Here is a 15,440-nt window from a genome sequence, read left to right as displayed (position 1 = left end):
GAGCATCTTACCCAGAAAGACTGCTTCTTGTGCCATGCTCAAGTGTCAAGTAATAAAGACAAGCATACTTTAAAACATTTTAATTTGTAATTGGAACTTGGACATATACAATTAAACTCTTGATAAGTTTACATTAAAACTCTTGAGACTGAACACCTTCAGCTGAATGGTCATCCTTGGGCATCTTTGACTTCTTGGGGAGAAGGGTTGCCTGGATATTTGGGATAACACCACCCTCCGAGATCGTGACCCCTGCCAGCAGTTTGTTGAGCTCTTCGTCATTTTTCACCGCTAACAAGATGTGGCGAGGAGCAATGCGGTGCCTCTTGTTGTCATGGCTGGCGTTTCCTGCCAGCTCCAGGATTTCAGCACAGAGATACTCAAGGACAGCTGTGAAGTACACTGCAGCACCGTTGCCAACTCGGCGGGCATAATGACCTTTCTTCAGCAGCCTGTGGATGCGGCCCACTGGGAAAGCGAGCCCTGCTCTGGAAGACCGGGACACTGAAGACTTTGGTTTGGGCACAGCTTTCTTCCCACGGCCAGACATCTTAGTCTAGAGTTAAGAGATTATTAGGGTAATTTCAAATATATGTAATATGTTTTCACCTCTGAAAAGCAAGTTATTAAAACATCTGTGTTTAAGGGTCATAAGGCTAAATGACTAAGAGCAGCTTCTTGGAACATGATTTAACACAATCCTTTACTGTAATGCACAATGCAACAAATTATAAACTCATTCCTCTTTAGGTAGGACCCCTCAAACTTGAATGACCACTTACCAGTATTCTGCACTTCCTTCCTGTTGAGACAGCAACTACGAACTGAAGCACAGAACATTGCTTTCATATGAATCAGGCAGCAATTTGTTGATTGCTGACACCTGGCTCCTCTGCTACATGGAGTTACCTTGATTATCTACATTTGACAAGGTTATAGACTGTTTGATATCTCTGACATACATTGTACTGAGAAGCACTGCAAGTGGAGACTTTTGTTTCTTGATGCAAAAGAGTAAGATGTGCTTTTCTGCACAAGCACACATTTTCCCGTGGAGAGGTCCAAACACCAAACACCTGTGTGAACTAGATCACAATAACTGCACAACAAGTACCACTTGTAGCTCTAACATTTGTACACACTGAGTGGCAGCGGGATTACCTGAACATGCTAATGATATATGTTTGAACTTTAATAAAAAAGTGGAGAAGTGGAGAGAAAAGTTTCAATGGCAGCGAATGAGATTTTAACAGCGCAGCCTCCCAATCAATCACAGATTCGGTTAGATTGAAAAGACTTGAGGGGGATTTGTATGCTTTGCTTCATGAGTCCACTCCACAACCTTTCAGAGGCAAATATCAAATTATAAAATATATTTTAATATGATGCTACAGGGGCCTCCTGCTGTGTATTGAGCCCTTTCCCTTTTAATATTAATATTTTCTGTTCCTTTACTTACTGACAAATGTGTATTTATGGTAGCCTATATATACATTTTAGTAATGGTGTCTACCTCTGTCGACAAGCATTTACTCCTGAACTTACCGTCCTCATGTGTAAACACCTTAAATAAAATATTTGTTTATGCTCTCTTGTACCCCTTTGAGAAACACATGCATCTGGACAACGCTGCTCATAAAACATACAATATGAAACAGACAAATGACACAATGTAGCATGTCATCTTTTCCACCCATTACAGCGCATTTCATCTCTTAATGTACTGAAAAACGGCAGTACAGACCTCAGATCATGTGGCCTGTTGCAGTTTCTTTTTTTTAAACTCACATTACACATTCTAAATGGAGCATTTATAAAACCACATTTAATGCTGTTATGATCATTCACTTTATGATTAGGTGTTTGACTGTGTCTGTCCCCTTGAGCGCCTGATGTGCTTACTAACAAACTGCTTGAAGGAGTGATGACTCAACTCCTACCACTGTTTACAACTCAGTATCAAGTGTTTCACCGTTACACTCAACAGACAAACAGGAATTTATTCATGTCTAAAGGTCTCAAAGGCAACTCATGACTAATAACCCAAACTTGGTAGCCCGTGTTTTTATACCAGAATTGTTTGGTGGAATGTTTTGTGGTGAAACACTGCTTAAACTAAGCAGTGAAGTGAATTCTTGACCTTGGAAATAGTTTGACAAAACAATCCTAAAATCAAGGTCCACTTCTTACTAGCCTTTTCAAATCTAATCACAAACTCAGTAGCGGTTATATTTAATACATAATTTTTATGTATCACATCCACATAATGAACATCACCTTTTTCAGCAACTAAACTCATTTCAATTCATCCATCCCCATGACAACTGAGTGCTCTCCATCTGCTGATGAAGTAAGTTTACTGCTGATTAAACAATTTCATTGAATGGACAGAGGGGGTTGAAGTTGTTCAGTAAAGGTTAGCGCATGGCTATAAATTCTGATTGAGAACACAGATTGTTAAAGAGTGTAATATTTTATATGAAACTTTGATTTAAAGATACACGGTCGTCATGCATATGTGTCTGTAAAGGCCACTAAAGCAGCTTAACTGTGCACCAAACTTAAGATTTAAATTAAATTGCCAGTGGCGCACATGAACAGAGCAGAATGGACAAAGAACACCTTCTGTGGCTGGGCTAAACTTAAATATTTTAATATCACATTGGAAGCACACCAATCAACATTTCTCCCCCCCCCCACCCCAACATGTTCTGTTTTTTTTTGTTGCTTTGATGCCATGACTGGAGGCGCTGTCATTACCAATAACCTCAATTGCAAATTTGAAGCCAACCAACTTCATCCTTTGTACCATTTGCCTTCGCCCCCATGTACTGACAGTGAGAGATTGGAGAGAAAGACAATTTGACTGTTCGGATTCACTTTAAAACATGGCAGAGAGCCAATCGCAGAGCAGCGGGAAGACAAATTAAGCTGGGACCTTCCCAGCAGGTCGTCCTTGGGAAGAATGGATGGATGCGTTTCTGTCCAGCTTCTCAAAAGGACATTTTACACACAAAAAAAAAATTAAATTTAGGAAAACTTGCACATTAACAATTAAAACTCTTGAGACAGAACACCTTCAGCTGAATGGTCATCCTTGGGCATCCTTGACTTCTTGGGGAGAAGGGTTGCCTGGATATTTGGGATAACACCACCCTCCGAGATCGTGACCCCTGCCAGCAGTTTGTTGATTTCTTCGTCATTTTTCACTGCCAACAAGATGTGGCGAGGATTGATGCGGTGCTTCTTGTTGTCACGGCAGGCATTTCCTGCCAGCTCCAGGATTTCAGCGCAGAGATACTCAAGGACAGCTGTGAAGTACACTGCAGCACCGTTGCCAACTCGGCGGGCATAATGACCTTTCTTCAGCAGCCTGTGGATGCGGCCCACTGGGAAAGCGAGCCCTGCTCTGGAAGACCGGGACACTGAAGACTTTGGTTTGGGCACAGCTTTCTTCCCACGGCCAGACATCTTAGTCTAGAGTTAAAAAGGAAATGTTTAGGGTAATTTCAAATACATGTAATGTTTTCACCTCTGAAGAACAAGTCATTAAAATATATTCTGTGTTTGAGGGTCATAAGGCTAAATGACTAAAAGGCAGCCTTTTGGAACATTATTTAACACAATTCTGTACTGTAACGCACAATACAACAAATAAAAAAAAAAATCATTCCTCTTTAGGTAGGCCCCATCAAACTTGAATGACCACTTACCAGTATTCTGCACTTCCTTCCTGTTGAGACAGCAACTACAAACTGAAGCACAGAACATTGCTTTTATATGAATCAGGCAGCAATTTGTTGATTGCTGACACCTGGCTCCTCTGCTACATGGAGTTACCTTGATTACCTACATTTGACAAGGTTATAGACTGTTTGATATCTCTGACATACATTGTACTGAGAAGCACTGCAAGTGGAGACTTTTGTTTCTTGATGCAAAAGAGTAAGATGTGCTTTTCTGCACAAGCACACATTTTCCCGTGGAGAGGTCCAAACACCAAATACCTGTGTGAACTAGATCACAATAACACAACGCACAACAAGTACCACTTGTAGCTCTAACATTTGTATTTCATTTCATTTCAGAGGCAAATATCAAATTATAAAATATAATATTTTAATATGATGCTACAGGGGCCTCCTGCTGCGCATTGAGCACTTTTCCTTTTAATATTTTCTGTTCCTTTACTTAAGTATAATACGTGTGACGAAAAGAAAACTATTAGACTGACAGCATTTACATTTTTTTGTTAACCCCCCACAAGCCTTCACTCTGTTTTATTAGTTTATTGCTGAAGTGAACACATCAATTAAGATCTAAAATAGTAACTATATTAAGAAAAAAAGAAACTTATAGTCTTACTTCCTGGTGCAAAACTGTTTGTATTTAAGGTAGCCTATATATACATTTTAGTAATGGTGTCTACCTGTGTCGACAAGCGTTTACTCCTGAAATTATCGTCCTCACTGTGTAAACCTTAAATAAAATATTTGTTTATGCTCTCTTATACCCCTTTGAAAAACACATGCATCTGGACAACGCTGCTCATAAAACACAAGACAAACAATTGACACAATGTAGCATCTCATCTTTTCCACTCATTTTAGTGTATTTCATCTCCTAACATGCTTAAAAGCATCAACAGCAGATGGCAGTACAGACCTCAGATTTAACATGCGGCCTTTTGCAGTTTGTCTTTATTGTTTATTTAAACTCATATTACATATTCCTAATGAAGGAGCATTTATACAACCACACTTAATGCTGTTATGATCATTCACTTTATGATTAGGTGTTTGACTGTGTCTGTCTCCTTGAGCGCCTGATGTGCTTACTAACAAACTGCTTGAAGGAGTGATGACTCAACTCCTACCACTGTTTACAACTCAGTATCAAGTGTTTCACCGTTACACTCAACAGACAGATAAACAGGAATTTATTCATGTCTAAAGGTCTCAAAGGCAACTCATGACTAATAACCCAAACTTGGTAGCCCGTGTTTTTATACCAGAATTGTTTGGTGGAATGTTTTGTGGTGAAACACTGCTTAAACTAAGCGTCAAAGTAGATTCTTGACCTTGGAAATCCCAATCCTGAATTAAGGTCCACTTCTTACTAGCTTTGTCAACTGTATCACATTGTCTTTTAACTCACTGGCTGTTTATATTTCATTCATAACGTTTATTTATCACATCCACATAATGCACATCACCCTTTTCAGCAATTAAACTCACATTTCAATCTATCCATCCCCATGACAACTGAGTGATCTCCATCTGCTGATGAAGTAAGTTGACACGAAGTTGATTACTGATTAAACAGTTTCATTGAATGGACAGAGGGGGTTGATGTTGTTCAGTAAAGGTTAGTACATGGGTATACATTAATTCTGATTGGAGAACATACGAGATATGAGATACGATATTTTATATGAAACTTGATTGATTAAAGATACATGGTCGTCTATCTTATTTGTTATAGTATGCATATGTGTTTGTAAAGGCCGCTAAAGCATCTTAACTCTGCACCAAACTAGGATTTAAATTGCCAATGGCGCACATGAACAGAGCAGACTGGACAAAGGACACCCCCCTGTGGCTGGGCTCAACCCGTTCTCATTCCGAACTCGTAAAATAAGGACGTTTGGACGGTGGCTGTCAGCGTCTGATGCGACGAAAAAGGCGTCTTTCAGCGCGTTTGTGTAACGCACCGGGGAGAGCCGCAGTTAGATAGGATTTAGCGAATAGTATGTAAAGGCGAATTTCCACATAAGGAGGTTGGTTGGGGTGGTGGATGGGTCAAACACAGGACTTTCACCCAGGAGAGCGGGGTTCCTGTCATGCTTGCTATAGTCGTTTTTTTCTTTCCTCCCACGTGTCACAGAACCGTACGCCCACCCACGACCCTTTCCTAAACCCAACCGTCCCGTTCTTCCCGCGTGTCACGGAACTGTAAGCCCACCCACAACCTTTTCCTTAACATAACTGCGTGAAAAGGGACGGCAATAGTCCCGACCAAGTGTGTTTACTTAAAGCGCTAAAGGAGACTTTTAGCGTCAATAAGGACGATAAAGGCACCTGACCAAGCGTCCAGATTTTACGAGATGGGTGTGACAACGTGTTGCTGGGCTAAAAGTAAATATTTTAAAGGAAAAAGCTACCGTTTGTTGAAATAGGGTTATTTACCATCTCCTTCATATTTATATAGGTGGGCAAACACATTTTTGTCTCAGTGCATGCATTGTCTTAGTCTGGCATTGCCACTGCTAGCTTATCTTAGTGTAGTGAATGTAATCCTTTGTTGCCGGTTAGCATGTTGTGAGTAAAAGTGAGCCAAAAAAAAACCAAAAATTTTTTTTTTAAACAAATTACTTATTAATTTACTTACTTATTACAAATTAAAAAAAATTACTTCTTGTGGCCTGCGTATTTAGTACAAATAGCAATGCAGATTAAGACTAGATTATTTCCTTGGCAGATATTGATTTGGGACTATATTGGGTGGAAGCACAGGCGAAGCACTGCTACTTGGGCGCAGAGATATCATGCAGCACCTGAAAACCCCCAACTTCCGTCAACATACCGGCGTGAATATTAGCTGGCTATTTTTCCTACAGTAGACAGTGAATGGCGATGAACATAGCGGATTTTGTGAGAGACAAAGAGGATGACTTCTCAGACAGTCAAGATCCAGAACCATACCTCTACGAACCAGAGTTTTCAGAAGAGGAGCTGCGTGCTTTAGAAATAGAATGACAGGAGGAGGAGGTTGTGATCGCTCAACAGCCTGAGGACGTGAGGATGAGAGCTGACACGAACTGGTGGTGTGAGTATAGGGGAATATGCCAACCTATACCGACTGAAATATAGTGTCTGTGCTGTGGCGAGTGGGACAAGGTACTGCCATCAATGACCAGGCTCAACTGATGAGCGTGCCCGTAGTTGTGTCACAGCTACCGATGATTTCTCGGTGTTGATCCATCCTGCAGTCCTCGACTTTTTTTTCGGTGCAACAAAGTCAACTGGGAAAAACGGCGAATGGACCCAATAAAAACAGCTGTCCACAGAGTAAGTGATTATTGTAAACATGACGCATGGTTATTTTATGGGATAGATTGACCCATATTAGACCTATATTCACACAAAGTTGCTGCATGATATCTCTGCGCCAAAGTAGCAGTGCTTCGGCTGTGCTTCCACCCAATATAGTCCCAAATCAATATCTGCCTAGGAAATCGTCTAGTCTTAATCTGCATTGCTATTTGTACTCGTTGTGAATACGCAGGCCACAAGAAGTAATTAGATTGTTTTTTTGTTGTTGTTGGCTCACTTTTCTCACGACATGCTAACCGGCAACAAAGGATTCCATTCACTATGCTAAGCTAAGCTAACAGCGGCGCTGCTGGACTAAGACAATGCAATGCTGAGACAAAAATGCATTTGCCCACCTATATAAATATAGAGGAGATGGTGAATAACCCTATTTCAACAAACGGTGGCGTATTCCTTTAACATCACATTGGAAGCAAACCAACCCACATGTTTTTTTCAACATGTTCTCTCAGTTTCTTTTTGCTTCAATGCCATAACTGGTGGCTCTGTCATTATCAATAACCTCATTGCCAAATTTGAAATCAACCAGCTTCGTCCTTTGTACCATTTGCCTTCTCCCCCATGTACTGACAGCAAGAGATGGAAGAGACACAGAGAGACATTTTGACTGTTCGGATTCACTTTAAAACCTGGCAGAGAGCCAATCTCAGAGCAGCGGGAAGACAAATTAAGCGGGGACCTTCCCAGCAGGTCGTCCTTTGGCAGATTGGATGCGATTCTGTTCAACCTCTCAACATCCTCCCAACACAAGGATGACAGGGCGGGACTCACAAGCTGTCACGGAACAGTTCCCAATGCATATATCTACAGCCTGACTTTCAAGTATGTAAAGCATAAAGCCAGTGCACACATTGAGGTGGTTCCAAACACAATTTATTTGCACTTAGTGGAGACTAGATTAGTGTGTACGCTAAAGTTTTTCATCATGTGAGTTGTCATCATTGAAACAAGCCATTCGTTTTTCGTGCAGCTCCCCTGAGAGTCTTCGTCTGGATAAAGGCTGAAGGCCCTCTCTATTTATTAGCAACAGTAGCTACTAACACTGAAGTCTGCAGTCTGATGCCGAGTGAGGAGAGGAGATGAAAAGGAGAGCGGAGAAAGGAGAGCCACGAAATGATCCAAACATAAGATTAAACTCAGAAATTGAAGGCAAAACCAGATACCAAAGCCCCTAAAAAGATTTCTTTTATGTCTGCTAACCCACGATAATTTCAATAAGATAGTTTATCTCTCCCTCATATGCCATTTTTCAAAAAAATTGACTGCTGAATTTGCATGTAGGTCTTTTTCTCTGTCTTTGTACCAGACAGGTTGACAGGTAAACAGTTAGCTGACACGCGGAGGGCTCTCTCTTTTTTCCCTGAGCAGCAATAAATCTGTAGTTGTGGCTTTTAGGAAGATTGTGCTATTACTTTGACTTTGCAGACTGGTTTTTCCCCTTTTCTCAGCTTTATGGAGATGTCAGCGGCGGAACACAGAAGATTGGGCCTGATCTTTGGAAAGTAATTGATCTTCTACATAAAACAAACTCAAGGGCAATGACTTATTGCGCACATGCAGACACACTGATTATAGACATGCTTTCACATAGAAAACGGGGTGTTCATATTTGAATTTCTGACAACTTTCAAAGGGCAATAACCCCACTGAAAATAACCAAATCTCTAGAAAACTAATTGAAACTGTTCACCTCTTTCAACATATAATAGCCTATTCATCATCAACCATTTTTTCCTCATAAATTCCCAGATGACAGTGATTAAGTCTCATAAGGTGCCTTGAGAGCAGAAAAAAAGATGTTAAATACGTCTGGCCACTCTTGTAATTTAAAGTCAATAAAGAGACAATTAATGTGAGGTGTTCACACAGCAAGTACGTTAGAGAGTGAGTCATTCTCTGAGTGCATCTACTTTAATTATGAAACCTTCTGGACACCCACAGTGTAGCCGGTTGTCCTAAGGTCCCAGGATTCTTAAGTGCTTAAAGTCTGTCACCTCCTGAAAAAAAAAATGCCCGCGAGACTGTGATTGTTTTTCCATGACTTCTCATGCAACAGCCTGGGCTCAGCCCCATTAAATAAAGGAGTAACTACTTTGAGAGGCGGTATCTCAAAGTTATTTCCTTAGTGAAATCTTACACATTCCATGTTTATGCTTCTTGTGTGTAGGTTTGTTTGTGTACATTTTGGTAAAAAACTCTTACTTTATGCTGAGAGTTGAACACAAAGATTGATGCCATTCTCATATTTGTCCGTTCAATATGTTACGGCCAGCAGCTGGTTAGCTTAGCTTAGCGGAAAGACGAAACAGGGGGAAACAGCTAGTCTGGCTCTGTCCAAAGGTGCTGTTAGACGGATTTTGGTACCTTCCGACTGAGCCAAGAAGACACCAGACACCACTAGTTTGCTTTTTTTGGCAGATACGTCACTATGTGCTACAGCGTAATGATTTGGGTAATGTCAGTGCCACTGTATACAAGAAAAACCTCAGTTAAAGGCAATTGTGTGGGAGAGGCCGTTTAGTTGCCTAATGACCTTGTTGCTTTTGACTACTTTAAGCCTCTTACTTACTTGAGGACCTGGCATCTTCACTGTGGATCCCTTCAGTGTCCATGGAGGTTTACACAGAGTAGTCCAATGAACAGTAAATATAGAAATATCTTAAAAGTTAGGTTCCCCCTTTTTTGAGTCTGTCTTTGAATAATATGAATAATACTGCTGTAATGTAATGAATAACACATGTCCATGCATATTGAAAGAGTTTTGATTTCGGAGTAATTGCTCCTCCTGTTCATTCTGGCCATTTAGTGATAAGTGATAGGTCAACAGGCCTTGTTCTGTTCAAAAATTACTTCTAATTCTCAGCTGAAGCTAATATGAGGCTTTGGCAGTCCGCCTTAGAAAATACAAATGGTATACACCAAGTCTTTTTTAGTATGAAATTCACTCTTGTGTTTCCTCAGGCAGTGTTTCCTTGCTGAGCTGCAGTGGAGGGATAGTAAGAAAAAGAAATGGTAGCCTACTAAAGGACCATAACTCTGATAGATTGAAATTTGTGTAGTCTAACTTAGACTGCTGAAGCCTCATATTAGCTTAGTCATCATGCTATGGTAAGGTTATAACATTAGGCTCTGTTTCCAAAAGTAGTCCCTCCCGTGCTTACTATTTCTGGAAATTGTGAATTTGTTATCCTTTCCGGCTCTTCCTCTCCTGTACCATCCTCCTCTCCTCTCAACCTTCCTCATCTTTTGCATCATCCTACGCATCTTTTATCCTCCTCAGGTCCTAAGCCAGCTGTAATGGCTACCATATGTCCATACCACATGTCACCAGTTTCCCAATAAAAACCATTTCCTTTTTTAAACACTATGAAAACAGAGGGTGGACCTTGGGAGATATAAAATCATGGTAGGATTTGATCTGGCACCAAACACCTGTGTGTGGGGATTGACCAGAAGAAGACAGGCACCGCAAATCCACTGCCACGTCATTAGAGGAAGAACGAAGGACAAAGAGATTTTCCATCATCCACCCAGTCACCCATCCGTCCATCCCACCTGTGCAAAACTCCCATTCCTCCCTGATTTTAATTCCTCCATCTGTTTTTCTCTCTTTCCTTTCGGTCTCTCCTTTCTTTTCAGCCATAACTGGTTTTGGCTACTGTCCACTGTATAACTCTTTTTTTTAATGTAATTCTCTTCCTGTTCTCTCTCTCTCTCCTCCTTACACCCTTGGTACCTCATCATCCAACACACACACACACACACACACACACACACACACACACACACACACACACACACACACAGAGGCATTCACACACTTCATTTCGTTAAATATTCATTTCCGCCTGTCTGTAATGTGTTTTGGGGAGTTTCCTGTTCCCAGCCCTGCTGCTTCCCTGAGAACCACCATGTAGGAAGTGGCAGTCCTGGCACTAGTTCCCTTCTCCCCCTCCGACTGGTCACATCCCCACCTAGAGGCCAACAGAGATCGAAAGAGAGGGAAAGAAAGAGATGGAGCTCTGCCATCGAGGTTACTGTCCATTTAAAATGACTGGTTTCTGGATTCTGTTACAAAAATTGTTGTTGCAAGAGCGTTTTCCCAGACAATATCACCCTCTTTACTGGACAACCTGCACACCCCTGCTTGCTAATAAACTCAGCATATTACTCTATTTCACAGCTGGAGGTTTCTTAGAATTTCTCTAATTCTTTTGACAGAAACAATTCCCAGGTTGTCACTCAGGAAGCTATGGCATGTTTTCCCCAACATAAACATGTGAACTTGAATCTGTGCATTTTATTTCAGATTGGAAAATATCTACTTTTTTCATCTGACATGAAGAATAGGCTACTTACTTTTGATAAGCTCAAGGGAACTGTAAACTCTCAGGTAATGAATCTCTCTGGTGGTCTCAGTCTAAGGGGGGGCAACGATGTAAAACATAGCGACATCATGAATGCTTGCGCAGCTGATTTGGCTGCTCATTCAGTTTTATGGCATGGCCACACCAGAAACCGACACAGTGGAATTCATCTGTGTTTCTTTACGAAATATTTAGTTTTAAGAGCTTGGTGACATACTTGCTGGGCTAGTCGGTGAACTACTGTAGCTGTCGAGCTAACACGCTAGCCAGCTGAGAGTTTTACTGAAGAGGGAAAAAAGGTCATCATGCTAATGAGAGTGATATAAGCGATTGCACCATCAGATGGTCCCGCTTGCACGTTCCTGCTTGTCCAATAAACTTGGAATGATGGCATGCATGCAAATAAAAATAGCATGTCAAGACTCTTTTTATAAATATAAACCTCCATGGATTTAAAATGCATTATACAAAGTAATAACTGACCTTGTTTGCACTTGCTGCTGTTGTGTCAACAGTTTTACAGATTCTTTCAAAATAGTGGCCTAGAGGGGAAACCCTTTTGCAATACTGCAAATTGGCAGCAAGGCTAAATGGCGGTGTCGTATCCAGCTCTCATCTATGGTCTCGACTCTCGCTCCCTGGTGTCTGCGCTCTGACAAATGGCAAACCTGGGACTGTGACACTTGCAAGGTTGCTAATGGGACAGTAACCCTACACAGTTTATTCAAAGGACCTATTTTGTATTATCAACTCATGTCAACAACCAATTTCTCTTTAGTTGAACAGTTTATGCTCAAACAAAGGTTAAGAGGTTGAATAAAAGTGGATGATGCAACACAGTTTAAGCTGTGATACAGTAGCTTCATCCATTTTGAAATCTCTGGCTCTCTGTTCCCTCAGAGGTCAGCACGGTCGAGACGACTTGCTGGTCTTTAAACCGGTATCTGCTACACTCTACTCTGATACATGGATATCATGAATCTGCTTTTTGGAATATCTCCCTCCTTTACCATAACGGCCTGTTTGCTCTTTTCTGCATCTTTTGTTTCCTGTTCTTTCTCATATTTTGCTTCCTCTTCTCCATCAGCCTTCCGCTCTTCCACGATTTCCTCCTTTTCCTCCTTCTCCCATCTGGACCACACGAGGCCTCAGGTCTGTCCCTCCCTGCCTGTCAATATAAAAATAACCAGTTACAGGATTCAGACCCTTGTGATGACAGCTCAAGGCTGTTCTCATGCTTGTGTTTGCTTACGTGCATGTCTGTGTATATTTGTGTGTTTTAGAGGGAAGAACAGATGCTCTCGTAGCCTCGGGCTTGGTTTTCTCATTCTGGCTACAAACAGACCTGTGATTTATGTTATTCTGCTGTTGCTTTGGCCAAAACAAGACTGGAAGAGGGCTGAGGGTACAGAGGGACAGACGAAATGGCCACTGGACAGAGAAAAGTGTTGAATGCTGAATTGCAGCTTGGCAAGACCCTGAGATGTTAGCAGTAGTTCTAAGTTTGGTCACTAAAGGTGCACGCTACCAATGTAAATGTGGTATCACTACAGTGTCGGAATGAATGACTTACTGAAATGTGCATTCTGAAAATCAAGCAATGTGTTTTTTATCCCAAAATAAAGTCAAGAAAAAGATGGCACTCCAGTGGTAAAAAAAAGGGAAAGAATCACAGAGGGCCCTATCTTGCACCCGGCGCAGCACAGCGCAAGCCCGACACAAGTGTCTTTGCTAGTTTAACGGTACAGATCCATTTGACCGTGCAACACTTCTGTCGCGCTCCACTCTATTCCTATGGGTGACATCAAGCGACTTCAACGTGCACTCTGGGAGCATTCTGGGAAGGCGGCGCTGCATTTGAAAAAATGCTGCACGTCCAAAAGCTGGCCGATGCCCATCTTTATGCAAATGAATCCGTTGAACGCGACGCGACTATCCAGTAGAAGTAGACAAAAATCTTTCAAACTTACCTTTGTCGATCTGAAATGAAGACAGATTCAGCAACTGCACGGCCTATTTCTCGCTTAAAATGTTTTCAGAAACGTTTCGGTGAACTATTTTCGTAAAATACTAGATCGTATTCTCAATGCGCTGCCATGACACGCGGTTAAAATCCTCGAGAAGCCAGACCAACGTCACGCGTTCGTCCAATCAGCTGCCGGTCAAGGGCGTGGAGCATCAACCATGGATGTATGACGTTGCGACACTACGCTTCAGTCGTGTCGGTCAAATGGATCTGTAACCGTAAGACCGACGTAGTTGTCAATTTCAAAGAGAGGTGTGTTCAGGTGAATTCTTGGCGTATTGCTATCTTGAGGCAGCGGGAAGTGATCGCGCCATTGACCAACAAAAACCTGGTCTAAAGTCAATAGCGCAGCATTTCATTGTTATTTTAACAGCAAATTAGTCAAATGTGCCTAGGCTTATACACAGCTCGCGCACACTATGCTTGTTACACACACACAGAGAAGCGCAGCAGCACACAAACATGCAAAAGATTACAAATAAAAATATTACAGTGCAAATCCACCACCATAATAGCAATGCGCCAAGGTACAAACGCTCCTGGCTTTTAAAGGGAATGGGAGATGACACTCACACTGATTGGTTTATTGCATGTTACGCCCAAAACACACCTCTGAATTAATGAAGACACTAAGTACAACCCTTTTGAACCATGCGCCCGGCTCACGGACCCTTTTTTCCACCGTCAAATTAGCAAAAGTGGATTTGGAGCCAGTTGAGGTGGTTTGGGCATCTGGTAAGGATGCCCCCTGGGCGCCTCCCTAGGGAGGTGTTCCAGGCACGTCCAGCTGGGAGGAGGCCTCGGGGAAGACCCAGGACTAGGTGGAGGGATTATATCTCCAACCTGGCCTGAGAACGCCTCGGGATCCCCCAGTCGGAGCTGGTTAATGTGGCTCGGGAAAGGGAAGTTTGGGGTCCCCTGCTGGAGCTGCTGCCCCCGCAACCCGACCCCGGATAAGCGGACGAAGATAGATGGATGGATGGATTAAACGCACCTACGCCATGCGCTTCACACCGTGCGATTAGATCGTTAAAATAGGGCCACTAATGTCTTTGTCATTTTGGTGAATTTGACTGACGAGTAAAATACATCAAAACAGCGTTAGGCCCTCATTGGAGCATATATGACAGCAGTAAGCTCGGACACCTTAGGAAATCAACATGAAAACAATCGCAACACCAGTACGCCTGTGAAAAAAGTAGTGAAGAGTGAATAAGAACAAAATGAAATCAAACAGAAATTGTCTTTATCTGGTCAATTTACTATTTAATTATACTTGAGCACTACCAGTTGTTGAATTAGAATGTGAATCGACAAAATGAATCTGTAGAGATGATTCATTCTGCCCAGCTGTTACGCAAACTATGGCACTGTGGTCGTTTAAACATCTAATTCTCTTTGATTGACATTTAAATAGTCACATAGTTAATTGATTTTTATGAACCCTAATACAAGCAGCAGCATTTTGTAGTTGCACACTGGTCAGACAATTGTTTCATGTCTGATTAGCTGATTTTCCTAATATTGTTGCTATTTAGCCTACTGCTGTACACTGTATATATGTCTGTATAATGGATCTATCCTGCTGTGGTTACAATTGTCTATGATTTAATACAGTCTAGCCTCTGAGCCTTTGGTTCCTGAGCTGCTTCCTGTATACATTAATTCAAAGTGTGTGTGTGTGTGTGTGTGTGTGTGTGTGTGTGATGTTTATATAAAATGTTTTTGGTGTTTCCATGCTGTGACCAAACAACAAATGGTGGGATGTCTCTCTCCCTTTCTCTTCCAATAAAACATAATAGTATTTCATATTAAGGAAAAATGTTGTAACGATTTTTGCCAGGCATCTTCAAAACAAGTATAATACGGACACCTGCTATAGTGCTCATTGTTATTACAACAGACTTTGTTGATGTCCCGTAAGCGCTCAGA

The 15,440-nt window shown here is 41.7% G+C and overlaps 2 protein-coding genes across 3 annotated transcripts; both read right to left on the bottom strand.

Annotated features, from left to right (window-relative positions):
• Nucleotides 1–64: 64 nt before the first annotated feature.
• Nucleotides 65–3,627, bottom strand: LOC116047724 (late histone H2A.2.2-like). Of its 2 annotated transcripts, none has more exons than XM_031296680.2 (2): nt 3,557–3,627; nt 65–622 (listed from the first exon to the last, which is right to left on the bottom strand). In XM_031296680.2, the coding sequence occupies exon 2, from the start codon at nt 548–550 to the stop codon at nt 134–136; it is 417 nt and encodes a 138-aa protein (XP_031152540.1). In that variant the 5' UTR covers nt 551–622; nt 3,557–3,627; the 3' UTR covers nt 65–133. The 2 variants fall into 2 exon arrangements, with proteins under 2 accessions (XP_031152540.1, XP_031152539.1); XM_031296679.2 differs by lacking the exon at nt 3,557–3,627 and adding an exon at nt 783–891 and having other exon boundaries at nt 65–556.
• LOC116047723 (late histone H2A.2.2-like) lies at nt 2,722–3,844 on the bottom strand. The gene is made up of 2 exons (XM_031296678.2): nt 3,714–3,844; nt 2,722–3,477 (listed from the first exon to the last, which is right to left on the bottom strand). The coding sequence occupies exon 2, from the start codon at nt 3,469–3,471 to the stop codon at nt 3,055–3,057; it is 417 nt and encodes a 138-aa protein (XP_031152538.1). The 5' UTR covers nt 3,472–3,477; nt 3,714–3,844; the 3' UTR covers nt 2,722–3,054.
• Between the last annotated feature and the right edge of the window lie 11,596 nt (nt 3,845–15,440).

Source organism: Sander lucioperca, chromosome 5 (assembly GCF_008315115.2).
Source record: "Sander lucioperca isolate FBNREF2018 chromosome 5, SLUC_FBN_1.2, whole genome shotgun sequence".
NCBI classification, from domain to species: Eukaryota; Metazoa; Chordata; class Actinopteri; order Perciformes; family Percidae; genus Sander; species Sander lucioperca.
The sequence above is the reverse complement of the archived record's forward strand: the minus strand, read 5'-3'. Positions and strand labels throughout refer to the sequence as shown.